The 14,606-nt window shown below is 48.7% G+C and overlaps 2 protein-coding genes across 7 annotated transcripts in view; both read left to right on the top strand.

The window, feature by feature from the left end:
* The first annotated feature begins 3,275 nt into the window (after nt 1-3,275).
* Qars1 (glutaminyl-tRNA synthetase 1) lies at nt 3,276-10,777 on the top strand. Its single transcript, XM_052187239.1, has 24 exons — nt 3,276-3,427; nt 3,597-3,744; nt 4,098-4,207; nt 4,369-4,444; nt 4,662-4,726; nt 5,267-5,320; nt 5,458-5,518; nt 5,945-6,016; nt 6,128-6,213; nt 6,347-6,433; nt 7,438-7,537; nt 7,635-7,713; nt 7,795-7,903; nt 7,996-8,126; nt 8,222-8,314; nt 8,589-8,726; nt 8,813-8,900; nt 8,986-9,129; nt 9,215-9,319; nt 9,469-9,561; nt 9,672-9,799; nt 9,893-9,959; nt 10,033-10,158; nt 10,638-10,777. Exons 1-24 carry the CDS (start codon nt 3,311-3,313, stop codon nt 10,686-10,688), a joined length of 2,328 nt encoding a protein of 775 aa, XP_052043199.1. The 5' UTR covers nt 3,276-3,310; the 3' UTR covers nt 10,689-10,777.
* A 1,212-nt stretch (nt 10,778-11,989) lies between these two features.
* The window catches only part of Qrich1 (glutamine rich 1), a 36,314-nt gene continuing 33,697 nt past the window's right edge, over nt 11,990-14,606 (top strand). The window contains exons 1-2 of one of the 6 annotated variants that reach the window (XM_052187232.1): nt 11,992-12,078; nt 13,587-13,646. The gene's annotated coding sequence lies outside the window, so the exon portion shown is untranslated. Of the gene's footprint in view, nt 12,091-12,693; nt 12,786-13,522; nt 13,647-14,606 lie in introns of those variants that run through there. The other 5 variants (XM_052187234.1, XM_052187235.1, XM_052187236.1 and 2 more) reach the window with 5 other exon arrangements.

Genomic DNA, 14,606 nt, shown 5'->3' with positions numbered 1-14,606 from the left:
AAACATTGGCAGTGGCAGACTATTTTTATTTTGTTTTGAGACAGGGTCTTGCTATGCCACTGAGGCTGGCCTCCATCTCATGACAGTTCTGCCTCTGCCTTTCAATTGCTAGGATAACTGCAATGTACCACTATGCCTGGCAAGGTGTTCTGTGTGGCTCTGCTCATCATGGGCCTCTGTGTTGTGCTGTTTGAGCTTCTGCACCTGCAGACTTGGCACACGCTGGCGGAGCCATGGCTTTGCTCAGAACCTGTCTATGATAGCTATCCTGCATCATTTCTCCAACTCACACACCTGGCCTTCCTCATGCTGTGCATGCTAGGGTAAGGTGGAGCCCTCAAGATAAAGGATTGGATCTGTGGCTCCGGACAGAACCTGCTAAGGTGGTCGTTATGGGAGAGCTACATGTAAACTCAGACATGACCCTAGGTAATTATGGGATGCCAGCATAAAACATCCTTATCGGGCTGGAGAGATGGCTCAGTGGTTAAAAGCACTGACTCTTCTTCTGGAGGTCAGGAGTTCAAATCCCAGCAACCACATGGTGGCTCACAACCATCTGTAATGGGTCTGACACCCTCTTCTGGTGTGTCTGAAGACAGCTGCAGTGTGCTTACATATAACAATAAATAAATCTTTAAAAAAAAAATCCTTATTGATCTCCTGACCGGTCCTTAGAGATCCAGAAGAACATCAAGGCCTCCAAAAGCTTCCACTCTAGTTCTGCAGTTGGGAATTTTTCCACTGTTCTAACAGCAGCTGACTTCCTCACTTTCCACTTGAAGAACAACTTGTATGTTTTGTCTGAGTTGACAAATCTTGAAGTTAGAAGCCCATGGAGAGCCAGGCGGTGGTGGCACACGCTTATAATCCCAGCACTGTGGGAGGCAGAGGCAGGCAGATTTCTAAGTTTGAGACCAGCCTGGTCTACAAAGTGAGTTCCAGGACAGCCAGGGCTACACAGAGAAACCCTGTCTTGAAAAAACCAAATCAGAAAAAAGAAGAAGAAGAAGAAGAAGCAGCCCATGGAGAACTCCAAGCACTACAGCCATTATCAGGATTACCCTATCTCTGTTTCACACTGTCCCTACCTTAGAAGTCCTATGGAGGGACTTGCTTGTGGCTTGTGGGTTGTTTCCCTGTGTGTGTGAGATATTTGCCTCCTGTGAAATGGTTAACTGTGGCACTACATTTTACAGTTTTTATTAGGTACCAGGCTGGCTTAGAACTCACAGAGATCGACTGTCTTAGCCTGAGCACAGGGATTAAAAGATCTGTGCCACCATGCATGCTAATTTGTTTTATTGTACGGGTGTTTGTATTAGTTTATATGGGCACCAACCACAGGTGTGGTGCCAGAGGAGGCCAAGAGAGGGCATTGCATTTCCTGGAATTGGAGTTAGAGTTTGTTGTGATTTGTCATGGGGGTTCTGGGAACTAAATCCTGATGGTTTCCAAGACCATGAAGTGATAAAGTGATACTGAGTTTAGAAATATAAAAATTGTGTGTGTGTGTGTGTGTGTGTGTGCGCGCACATATGCAGTGTTCTGAGTAATTTCTCTCTGGCCACTATGTGTAATCTAGGGATCTAGAACCTAGTTTGTCAGGTTTCTGAGTAAATGCCTTTATGTGCTGATCCACTCACTAACCCTTTGTGTTTTGAGACAGATCTCCCTATGTTGTTCAGGTTAGCCTCCAAAATTTTTATCCTTGCCCAGTTTCTAGGGGAAGTCCACTACACCTGACTTGGCACAAGATTTCTCTTTTAAAAAAGGAGTATCTTTTATTAATTTTTAAAGATTTATTTATTACGCATACAATGTTTTACCTGCATGTATGCCTACATATCAGAAGAAGGCAGCAGATATTATAAACTGTTGTGAGATACCATGTCGTTGCTGGGAATTGAACTCAGGACCTCAGGAACAGTGGCTAGTGCTCTTAACTCTCTGCCATCTCTCCAGCCGGAGTATCTTTTATTTATTTGTTTTTTTAAAGATTTATTTATTTATTATATGTAAGTACACTGTAGCTGTCTTCTGACTCCATAAGAGGATGTCAGATCTCAATACAGATGGTTGTGAGCCACCATATGGCTGCTGGGATTTGAACTCAGGGCCTTCAGAAGAGCAGTCAGTGCTCTTAACTACTGAGCCATCTCTCAAGCCTGTATTTTTTTTTTTTTTTTTTTTTTTTTTTGGTTTTTTTGGATTTGTTTTTTTTTCTGAGACAGGGTTTCTCTGTATAGCCCTGGCTGTCCTGGAACTCACTCTGTAGACCAGGCTGGCCTCGAACTCAGAAATCTGCCTGCCTCTGCCTCCCAGAGTGCTGGGATTACAGGCGTGCGCCACCACCGCCCGGCGCCAGTGCTCTTCTTAAGTGCTGAGCCATCTCTCCAGTTTCCAGAATATCTTTTATCTATTGCGAGACAATTTCATATATGTAAACAATGTATCATTTTGTTTTCTTATTTTTGTTGAGACATAGTTTCATTATGTAGCCCAGATGGCCTTGAACTTGCAGAGAGTTCATCTGTTTCTGCTTCTGGAATTAAAGGCGAACATCAAGTCTTTTCCAGCAACAATGTATCCCACTCCGGAACACCTGACTCTTACTTGCCCCAGAAACCTCAACAGGTTTGTTTTGGTTACCCACTTGGTCCAATCAGTGCTGCCTGTGGCTTGTCGATGCATCTTGTTCACCTGTGATTTTGATGAAATCACAGAACTTCCTATAAAGTCGCTCCTGGCCTTTCTCTCCCTTCTCCTTGCTGTGTCCCAGTACGCACCTAAAAAGTACCAGATTTGTGGTCCCTAGATAGGCCATTTTCTACATTTTCTGCAGTAATCTGGACCAGAAAATTCAGGAAATTCATTTTATTTATGTTGCCATGACAACGCCAAAGCTGTGACGTTGAAAACGCGACCGGAACTCACTTCTGCTCTCCGACAGCCGAATAGGGTCGGATTCCTAGGGCTGAGAGAGAAGAGGCCGCGCTTGAATCTACCAGCTGCCTTGTCGCTACTAAACACTTTCCCTTTCCACGCCCAAGGCAAACTTTCTAAAATCACATGGACCCAACCCTGCCAACTGCCTAGAACCGGGAAGGCGGAAGCCAACTGCCCGGAAAAGCCGGTCCGGTCGCTTTCTTGCTCAGAAATGGCGTCGACTAGCTGGCCGGCCCCGCCTCTTTGACTGAGGAAGGCTCCCATTGGTTCGCTTCAAGGCTTCGTATTCTAATTGGTCAATGAGCAAAGGTCGCTGTGCAGATGGGTCCCAAAGTTTCTTTTGGTTTCCGGTGTCCCAGCTATGGCTACTCCAGACTCGCTGGCGCTGTTCACCAGCCTTGGCCTTAGCGAAAACAAGGCCCGCGAGACGCTCAAGAACGCGGCTCTGAGCTCTCAGCTGCGCGAGGCGGCGACCCAGGTGCGAGTCCCTCTCCCCTTTCCCGGCCTTAGCTGCAGGCTGTGCTCCAGAGCTACGTGGGACTGGGTTCAGATCTTGATTTGCTCCGGGTGTCCCGCTCTTGCCTTGTGGGGAGAGGCATCCTACCTCACTGGGAATGGGTCTTCCTCCCCCCTCCTCCCGACTCCAGGCGCAGCAGACTCTGGGCTCTTCCATCGACAAGGCTACCGGGACCTTACTATATGGCTTGGCCTCCCGACTCAGGGATACTCGGCGTCTGTCTTTCCTTGTGAGCTATATAGCCAGTAAGAAGATACACACCGAACTTCAGCTGAGCGGTGAGACCCCTGCGTGTATTACTAGGTCACCTTCAATCTCTGCTTTAGCAAAGACTCCTATTCGCTTTTTTTCTCAAGTTCCCCAGTTACTTTCTGGACAGCAGGTTCTGGACAGGCAGTGTAGCATGGAGGTAGAGACGGCTGGTGTGGATCAGAGAATTACCACAGTGAGAAGCCTGCTTCAGAACACATGTTTCTCTGTTCTGTGACCTCAGGGCTTCTTTCCAATGGTGCCAGAGCCTAACCTCTTAGGCATCTAAGTAACTAAAATAGTTAGGTTTTCATGGTACTGTGGCCCCGTTGGTCCACTTCTTGGAGCTGACTTGTTCAGTTAATTGCCCTTCCTATTTCAGCTGCCCTTGAATATGTTCGGAGTCATCCCCTGGATCCCATTGATACCAAGGACTTCGAGCAGGAATGTGGCGTCGGTGTGGTGGTGACACCAGAGCAGATTGAGGAAGCTGTAAGTCCTTTCCTCCGGGCATCAGAGAGCTCCTAGTTCTTCTGCCCCTGCAAAAAAGTGGTGTGTAGCTTCTCCACACAAACCCTGATCGAGAGTGCTTGCTGGTCTCGAGACTGTTTCTGAAGAGGCATCTGTGAACCATATGGTCTGGCTTTCTGCAGGTGGAGTCCACCATAAATAAGCATCATTTCCAGCTCCTGGCAGAACGGTACCGATTCAACATGGGGCTGCTAATGGGTGAGTAGGATCCGGGGCAGGGAGTTACTTGTGAGTTCATCATTCTGGTTGTTCGTTCCATTTTGGACATCTATGAGAAGGGCGATGGGAAGGTGAGCAAGGAACAGTTTGCTAGTGTTCTGACTGGTTCTGATCCCCGCGTCAGCTAGGCCTTCCTTGAGGAGGGAAGAAATCCTCCCTTCCCCCTCCTTGCAGCTTCTTATATCCATACTCTTAGGCGAGGCTCGGGCTGCGCTCAGATGGGCAGACGGCAAAATGATTAAGAACGAAGTGGATATGCAGGTGGGTTCTTCCGCAAGATCGAGCTACAGGGGTAAAGGGACTGGGGCCCTGTCCTTATTCGGACAGAGATCGTGGAGCCCAGTGTGGAGGGGTAGCACCTAACTTGGGACTCTGAGTGAGGCTGAATCACTTTGTCGCTGTTTCCTCTCATGATTACATGATGATGATGTAACCTTTACTGACTCTGGCAAAGAATCAGAAGAGAACGGTGACCGAGGCAGATTGTTTATTGTGGTGCTGGGCCCACCTTATTTCTCTGTAAATGGTAGCACTTGTTCTCCCGGGCCCAGAATAAGTCCTCAGAAAGGAAACAAAAGCATTCCAGATGGCCAGAGGCAGGTGGATCTCTATGAGTTCTAACTTGGTCTACATAGTGAGTTCCAGACCAGCCTAGGCTACTTAGTAAGATCCCACATCAGACAGCAAAACATGTGATAAGATAAAGTGGGATAGGCAGGCTGGCAGAAAGGCCATGAAGCCCTCGATGGGTGGGGAAGGACTCCGTCAGGAGATTCTTGTCTGTGGTATTTATCTGCTCAGGTCCTCCACCTTCTGGGGCCCAAGATAGAAGCTGATCTGGAGAAGAAGCCCAAGGTGAGGCTAGGGATTGCCCTCCATAACTGGGAGTGCCGTAGAACGGGAGACTAACAGCTGGGGAAGGGAGTGTCTGAACCCATTTCATCAGCAGATCTTTCCTAGAAAGAATGATGCAATTTCTATGCCTTTCTTAGGTGGCAAAGGCACGGCTGGAAGAAACAGACCGGAAGACAGCAAAAGACGTGGTAGAGAATGGTGAGAATTCCTGCTACACTCAGCTGCGGACTTGTGGGCATTCTATCTGAAGGACCTTACATACAGGCTTCTCAGGCCCTCCCGCCTTCCCGTGGCTGGGTTTCCTATTTCCTTTGCTTAAAGACCTGAGAAGATGTCTCTGGGAATTGGAGAAGACGGGTCACCTCAGATCTGGTTTTAGGATATTCATGGATATTTTCCTGACTGGGTATAGTAGTTTCATCTAGATGACAAGAGCTGGTTGGTGGTGATCCACACCTTTAGTCCCAACACTTGGGAGGCAGAGACAGGTGGATCATCTTTGGTTTTGTAGCCAGGCTGGTCTCCAGAGTGAGTTGCGGGATAGCCAGAGCTACACAGGGAAACCCTGTCTTGAAAAAGAAAACAATAAAACAGAAGACAGGGTTCTTGATTTCTTCCCTGCAGGTGAAGTGGTTGGCCAAACCCTGTCTCTAATGGAGCAGCTCCGGGGGGAGGCTCTTAAGTTTCATAAGCCAGGTAAGGGGGTCCCTTGCAGTTCTGGTCTGTGCTGTGCTGTTTCACAGCCAGGTCTGTAGAGTCAAGGTCTTCGCTGACGGCCTGCTCTCAGCTTTGTTCTGATCCTCGCAGGCGAGAACTACAAGACGCCAGGCTATGTGACCACGCCACACACCATGGATCTGCTGAAGCAGCACCTGGAGATCACTGGGGGACAGGTGTGTAGGGGTGTGGCCTGGCAGACCCTGCAATGCCTAGGCTGCCTCATCTCACCCATTTCAATGGCCTCCCCCGGAAGGGTATCTAGTTTTGTAGGGTGATCTGAGCTGTGGTCTTATTCCTATTACCTAGGTACGTACCCGGTTTCCCCCAGAGCCCAATGGAATCCTGCATATTGGACACGCCAAAGCCATCAATTTTAACTTTGGTTATGCCAAGGTAAGCATGTGTCTAGGTCCCTGGCAGGTGTGATATGATCACTGTCTACTCCCTCCACTGCATTCCAGAAAGGTCTTTCTGTCTTGCCTTTCTTGTAGCTGATGACAGAGGCCCTAGAGGAAAACTTCATGTAACAGGTATCATCAGGGAATACTTGGTTTATGGGAAAAAAACCTAAAATGGTTCTTTAGATAGGGTTTTGCTGTATAGTCCTGATGCCCTGGAACTGTAGAGATCACAGGCCTCTGCTTCCCGTGTCCTGGGATTAAAGGCGTGCACCCCACGCCCCATGGAAGATGCATTTCTTTCTTCCCCCCCCTCCTCTCCAAGACAGGGTTTCTCTGTGTAGCCCTGGCTGTCCTGGAACTCACTCTGGAGACCAGGCTGGCTTTGAACTCAGAAATCCGCCTGCCTCTGCCTCCCAAGTGCTGGGATTAAAGGCATCACATGCTGACAGAAAATGCATTTCTTGAATTCCTTTTACTTAACTTTCAATTTTTTTGGCAGTCATCAAAAGAAGACATTAATTAAAAATATATTCCTAGGGGGCTAAAAAGATGGCTCAGTGGTTAAGACCAGTTGTTGTTCTTGCAGAGAACTTGGTTCATTCCTGTCACCTACATGGTGGCTTATAGTTGTTCATACTCCAGTTTTAGGGGATTTTTTTCTTCTGATATCTTCTGAGGGCACCAGGCACACCATGGTGTGAGCACACGCATGCAAGCAAAACACTCAAACACATAATAAATCTAAGAGAAAAAAAAGGTGTGTGTGTATTTGTGTGTGTAAGCATTCGTGTACACTCATGCTATTGAATGAATATACGTGGATCCATCATAGACTTTGAGGATCAAACTCAGGTCATTAGGCTTGCCCGAAAACTCCTTTTATCTGCTGAATGGTCTCATTGGCTGCCTTTTACATTTGATAGCTCGGGTTCTGAGAATGTGAAGCTGATGGTGTGGACTCTAGGACTGATGGGTGTGGTCTTCCAACTCTCTTAGGCCAACAACGGTATCTGTTTTCTGCGCTTTGATGACACCAACCCTGAGAAGGAAGAAGCAAAATTTTTCACTGCTATTTATGACATGGTCACCTGGCTGGGTATGGATGGGCTGGTGGGGAGTGGACCTCTTGTGGGCCAGGCTTTGCCTGTTAGGGTTTCTTGCTGGCTGTTCATACTCTGTTCATATCACTCCAGGTTATACACCTCACAAAGTGACGTATGCTTCTGACTATTTTGACCAGCTGTATGCCTGGGCCGTGGAACTCATCCGCAGGTAAGGTTAGACCTGTAATGTTTGGCCCGGTCGGCTGACCAGATCATGGGCCAGATGCACATTCATATCCCTTCTTCACAGGGGTCAAGCTTATGTGTGTCACCAGAGAGTGGAAGAGCTCAAAGGCCATAACCCTTTACCTTCGCCATGGAGGGACCGGCCTATTGAGGAATCATTGCTGCTCTTTGAGGTGGGGTCCCAGAAGGGCAGCTAGGTTGCGCAGTGTGCAAAGGATGAGATGCACCTGTGTTTAGAGATAGCCTGAACTCTTGTTCTCCTCAGGGAATGCGCAAGGGCAAATTTGCAGAGGGTGAGGCCACGCTTCGAATGAAGTTGGTGATGGAAGATGGCAAGTTGGACCCTGTGGCCTATCGAGTCAAGTATACACCACACCACCGCACAGGGGACAAATGGTACACATTGGCATGGGGAGGGGTGGTGAGGGAGGAGGGGCTGTGGACTAGGGCAGAGGGACTGGTTGGTGGCATCTTCTGCTTGTGTCCCGCAGGTGCATCTACCCCACCTATGACTATACACACTGCCTCTGTGACTCCATCGAACACATTACCCACTCACTGTGTACCAAGGAGTTCCAGGCTCGGTGAGGAGGCTGAGGTCATGTGGGTAGAGCTAGGCAATTCCTTATTTGTTTCAAGTGTATATACATGAGTGGGGGTGTGGGTACCACAGTGTATGTTGAGATAAGAGTACAACTTGTAGAAGTCAGCTTCTCCCACCATATAGATTCCAGGGATCCAACTTGATTCTCATTAAGTGTCTTTACCCACTGAACCCTCTTGTTGGCCTCTAGTGCTTTTTCTGTGGTCTCTTCTGACCCTGAAGATGGCAACTCTAACCCTTTTCTTCCATCCTAGACGGTCTTCCTACTTTTGGTTATGTAATGCACTGGATGTCTATTGCCCTGTTCAGTGGGAATATGGTCGCCTCAATTTGCACTATGCTGTTGTCTCAAAGCGGAAGATTCTCCAGCTTGTAGCAGCTGGTGCTGTTCGGTAGGTGTGGCCTCTGGGTTCACCAGAGGTGGTAGCTCTAGTGGCATGTGCTATTTAAGGTTTTCTGACCACCCTCTTACCCAAAGGGACTGGGATGATCCACGGCTCTTCACACTTACTGCCCTGCGACGACGGGGATTTCCACCAGAGGCCATCAACAACTTCTGTGCTCGGGTATAATTGAGTGGCTTAGTGGGCAAAAGCAGGCTCTGTGTGGCGGTTTGTACTTGTGGCTATGACTAATGAGTTTTCCTGACAGGTGGGGGTCACAGTGGCACAGACCACAATGGAACCTCATCTTCTGGAAGCCTGTGTGCGTGATGTGCTGAATGACACAGCCCCACGTGCCATGGCTGTGCTAGAGCCACTACAAGTTGTCATCACAAACTTTCCTGCTCCCAAGGTGGGTCTACCTCTGTGTGTGTGTGTGTGTGTGTGTGTGTGTGTGCCTAGTATCTGAGATGACAGATGTCTGTCTGCTGCTACAGCCCTTGGACATCCGAGTGCCAAACTTCCCGGCTGATGAGACCAAGGGTTTCCACCAGGTTCCCTTTGCTTCCACTGTCTTCATTGAGAGAACTGACTTTAAGGAGGTAACTGGGGTTTACTGTTATGTCTGGTTTTAATAGCTGTCTCCTTCCTGCTTTACATGAGCCAATCCCTGACAAACATGGGGTTGGGAGAAGCCTTGTTCCTAGATGATGTTTGCAGCTTCTGTGTCTTCCATGCTTCTTTTCTTTAGGAATCAGAACCAGGCTATAAGCGCCTAGCATGGGGCCAGCCCGTGGGCCTGAGGCATACTGGTTATGTCATTGAACTGAAGAATGTTGTCAGGGTAAGAGACAGCTGCGGTCTTTCTATACAGTGCCTGCTAGCGCCAAGATTGTGTATAGCCAACAGTCTTGGTGTTGGTCCCTGGTCTGATTACATCTTCCTCACTTGCAGGGCTCCAGTGGCTGTGTGGAATGCTTGGAGGTGACCTGCAGACGAGCAGATGCTGGAGAGAAGCCCAAGGCCTTTATTCACTGGGTGTCACAGCCTCTGGTGTGTGAGATTCGCCTCTATGAACGACTGTGAGTGAACATAACTGGAATTGGGACTGTCACAGGATGGGGATTGCATGCCGTGGCTCTCCAGCTAGGGTTTGATTTTCACTCTGGCTATAGATTCCAGCACAAGAACCCCGAAGACCCTGTCGAAGTGCCGGGTGGATTCCTAAGTGACCTAAACCCGGTAGGCTCATGGAATGTGAGGTGAGGGTGGTGTGCTTCTGAGCTGGATAGCCACTTGGATTCTCTGTCTGCAGGCGTCGCTACAAGTGGTAAAAGGAGCGTTAGTGGACTGCTCTGTGGCTCGGGCAAAGCCCTTTGACAAGTTCCAGTTTGAGCGCCTTGGGTACTTCTCTGTGGATCCAGACAGCGATCAAGGACAGGTGCTTAAGTTTATTCTCCTACTCCCTTCGGCAGTCCTGCTGGTGGCCGATGTTCACCATGACCAGCACTCTCCAGATACGGTGGGAGGACATTCATTACTTTTCAGTGAAGTCCAAGCACAATTTTATAAGGTTTTTTTTTCTAAAGATTTATGTTAGTACACTGTAGCTGTCTTCACACACACCAGAAGAGGGCATCATATCCCGTTACAGATGGCTGTGAGCCACCATGTGGTTGCTGGGTGTTCTCAACTGCTGAGCCATCTCTCTAGCCCTGACCTTAACTTTTTTACTCTTCAAAGTAGCGGGCATGCTTAGAGTTTATCATAGTCCTCATGAAACTAAGGCACCGCACAGTTATCTAGTCCTTTATCTGATATTACAGTTATTGAGAACCATGATACCTCCCCTTGGTGATGAAGGGGAAATGAGAAGCCTGTTTCTGGATTGTTGGTCATTTTTCTTCTACTGTCTTTCAGCTTGTCTTCAATCGAACTGTCACACTAAAAGAAGACCCAGGCAAAGTATGAACTGAATTTATGTGGCCCTACCTCATCCTGGAGGCTGGGGGTGCCCTCACCACCCCACACTCCGTGTCAATAAAGAGTAACTAAATTCCCTTGGCGTCTCTTATGTTGTTTCCCTTTCTAGTCTCTGAGGACCCTGTAGACATGGTTGCTAGCTGCCAGTGGTGGCTCTCACATGTCTGCTGGAAGAATTGGCTTCCCAGAAAAGAGCCAGTCACAAACATCACTACTGCACTTCTTGACTCTCAAAGGCAAGTGCATGGCTAGTATTAGATCAGCACTATGGTAAACTGGAGAGCCCCAGAGATGCTGTTGAATCAGTTCTGTGGAAGGATCTAGTTTTGTGTCTTTGTGGCTAGGCAGGTCAAGAAACATGATCCCCAGTATGATCAGAGAAAAAACCTGTCTACTATTTAAGCACAGTGAGAAAAAGCATAAATGCTATTGTGACCTTTCAAGTTTCAAGACCCCAGAAGACGGTAGAGCCATCCCTGGATGCCTCTACAGTGCTGAGATGACATTCCTGTCCACGCTAGCCCTTGGGTTGAATCCTGTCTCAGAAACTGACTTCTGAGGAGTGTGAAGATGTGGGTTTGCTAGGTCAGGAACAAGTGCAGAAGGCACAAAGTTCTACCCCAGGCTGAAGGCTATCTGGGTTGATGTGTGCTGCTGCTGAAGCTGTAGGTGAGTGCCTGCAGCTTTAAAGCCTTCCACATTTTCCCTGTATACAAACACTGGGCTACCCGAGGCCTGCTTTAAGGTGGACCTGACTGTGGTAAACTGGTCTCAGATGATAGCTGACAGTGGGTGTTCCTGAAGCTGTTTTCTCCAGTACAGTTGCACCCTGAGCGGCTCTCGGGTGCAGTACAATAGTTGAAGCTGGGCCCAGTTTGGGGATTTGGGAGGGGGCCACCTTAACCACGAGGCCGAGCTAGGCCCGGCCCCGCCTCGCGTTGAACTGTGCAACTAGAGACACTAGCGGGACACCGTAGGTGGGTTCAAGAAGCACGCTTTCAGACCCGGGGCGGGGGCAAAATACCCCCAAGACACTGAACCCCAGGCCTAAGCCCCGCCCCGCGTGGAGGGGTGTCCATGGGCGTGGCGCTCCTTCCCATAAAGAGGGGTACGCTCTCCGCTCCGACAGTCTCCCTCTCTGTCCTCAGCGTTCCCTTTAAGTCTGAGCGGCAGCTCTCGCGGGATCCGACGCTTCGATTCTCGCGAGAGAGGCCTTCAGCTCCCATTGGCCGTGAGGGTTGAATGTAAGATGGCGCCCAGGGAGCTGTGAGGAGAAAATCCTGTCGGTCTTGGAGCAGCGGCGGCAGAACCGAGGCCCCGGGCGGTGAAGCGGGGCCGGCGGGTAGAGCGGAGGCAGCGGCGGCGGTGACGTCGCCGGGTGAGGGCTCTGGTGAGGGCGGGAATGCAGCAAGGCTGTGGGTCTGAGGCCGCAGGCCCACCCCACACAACGGCGGGCGGGGGCGGGCGGGCCGCTGCCGCTGGGCCCAGGCGACCTCGGGGCGGCTTCGGAACGGAGAACGTCCCTCGGCTCGCGTGCCTCCGCCCCGCGGGTGGGGGAGGGGCCCGAGCCTGAGGTTTGGGTGGGCGCGGCGCACGAGTGCGCGCACAGGCGGGCGCGCGCACGAGCGTGGGGTGTTTTGTTTTTTTTTTTTTTTCCTTGCCTGGGCGCGGTAACGCGCGCGCTGTGCGGTCCTCTCGTTGCGCGTAGCCGCCCGACGTGCGCGTTCCCGTTGGCTCTCAGCTGTGGCCTGTGGGCTAGAACGGCTTCCGGGGCGCGCGCCTCCCCGCGACCCCCCAGTTTTGCGGCGCGCGCCCTGCTGTTGGTTACTCGCGCTGTCCGGAGTACGCGCAGGACGCCCCTTCCGAGAGGAGGGCGGGTGGCCTGGCGGACGACCGACCTGCTGAGTGGGGAAGGTGGAGGGTTGGGCCCTTGCCCTCGTGACGTCCGGGGCAGCGGTGGCCTAGGTCTGCGGAGAAACATAGCGGCTTTGCGGTCTGGCTTGCGGCTCCGCGCCTCCGCGAGGCGGACAGGATTGCTCGTACTAACTGAAGAATGCTGTTACTTAAGCGAGGCCCATGTACTGGGTGGGTGCTTGGGGAGGGTGCTGCTCTGCTTGGGAAACCGAGTTCTATTGGCCGGAGAGGGCATTGGGTCCCCCTGGGTTTCCTCACCTTGGACTGGTGCTTTGTGCCGAGGAGAGAAGGTTAACGTTACAAGGCCCCGCTTTTCTTCCATTAGAAACTAATTCTTCCATAAGCGCAGTTGATACACGTCACCTCTGTGCGCTCCGGAAAGAGATCCTCCTTATGTGTATGGTTTCAAACTCTCCGAGCTCTGAAATTCCGCTTTAAATCCTTATTTAAATGCAGTCCTTTTTTTTTTTTTCACCCCCGCGTGGGTGGGAGGGGCTTGCCTTTCTCTTCTTGATAAGGGCTGGTTCTTACCCTTGATTAACTTGATCAATGCTTTTCTTTTTTTTTCTTTGTAATTTCTAAAATACCCAGCAGACATTTCTAAATTCTGCCTGTGTCACTGTAAAAACTATGTAACTGAAGTCATTCTCAGCTTTTTTTTTTTTTTTTTTTGTTTTTTGTTGCTGTTGTTTTTTTATACAATTTATTCCAGTGCTGTGATCTGCTGTCTAGGAAATTCTAGGTTTGTGATGGAGAAATACGAAGCTCTTTTTTCTAAGACAAAAACATCTGCTAGTTTATTTTACAGTTTTGTTACATAAAGGTTGAGGAAAAACAAAGGATTGTTCCTTTTAGTAGCAATCAAATTTGATAGTAATGACTTTTTTAATATACTGTATTTTTTTAAGAACAAAGTTAAAACTTAAAAAGAGGCTGAGGATGGAAGGAACTTCTTTGTTCTATCTTCTTCAGAATGTTAGAAGTCTTAAGAACTCAGGACAAGCAGCAGACATACATGCAACATGGTGACTGGTGAGTTAAAAATCATTCATACGCTGGAAGTATGTGTGCAGTCCGTTACCCCAACCCCTTGGTAATACTGAAACTTTATAAATCTTGTCGTTCTTTCTTGGTGTTGTCTGCCAGAAACTGCTACCTACTAGAAAATTCCTGATGAGGGAAACTGTATTTGTTCGTTCATTGGACAACAGTCCCTAAAATCAAAGTCAGTGGAATCTTCAGGATTAACATTGCAAAGCATCAACTAAGAACCTAAATGGTTTTCCAAAACAAACAAAAACAATACAACAAGAAAACCTGTCAGGTTTGTTGAGGATGTGTTTGTGAACTTTTTATATCATTTAAGCTTGCTTATTCAGGATTACTTTTTTTTCTTTTTCTTTTTTTTAAACCAATGTTTCCATCAACTAGTATTTACCTGGTGGGTAACTTCTAGTTCTCTGGGATAAAGTCTCCAAGAGCTTACACAGTTCACATCTTTTTACAAAAGCTTATGTTGATGTTTCAAACAAGCTCAAGGAATGGTTGAATTTTGTTGTAAATTTGGGTTACTTGAAAAAAAAAACACAAATCAAAACCCAGTTAGGGACCTTGGGTTTTGGGTGTGGCTGTTCTTTTTTATAGCTGCTTCAGAATCAAGGATGTCTTTCTATAAGCTTGCATGTTCTTTTTAATCAGTAGTGGTTTGTGCTTGGTGTGTCTTGCTTCTTATCTCTGTGCTTTTTAAGTGGCCATGCTTTTCTGTGAATATTTCTGACTTGGCCTCAGAAAGGTGTCACAGGAACCTGTTCTTTACTTTGCTCTCTTGCATTTAGTCCCTGGTGTAAGTCCGCTCTTAGCGTCACTATTTCCCCTATAATATTGTATTGTGATTTCTGTTCTTATCAGGGTTTTTTGTTTGCTTGTTGTTCGGTGCAGAGCATTGAACGAAAGAGTTTTGCACATGCTAAGCATGCACTTTACTACTAAACT

This window comes from Apodemus sylvaticus, chromosome 7, assembly GCF_947179515.1.
Source record: "Apodemus sylvaticus chromosome 7, mApoSyl1.1, whole genome shotgun sequence".
NCBI lineage: Eukaryota > Metazoa > Chordata > Mammalia > Rodentia > Muridae > Apodemus > Apodemus sylvaticus.
This window is presented reverse-complemented; position numbering and strand designations above follow the sequence as displayed.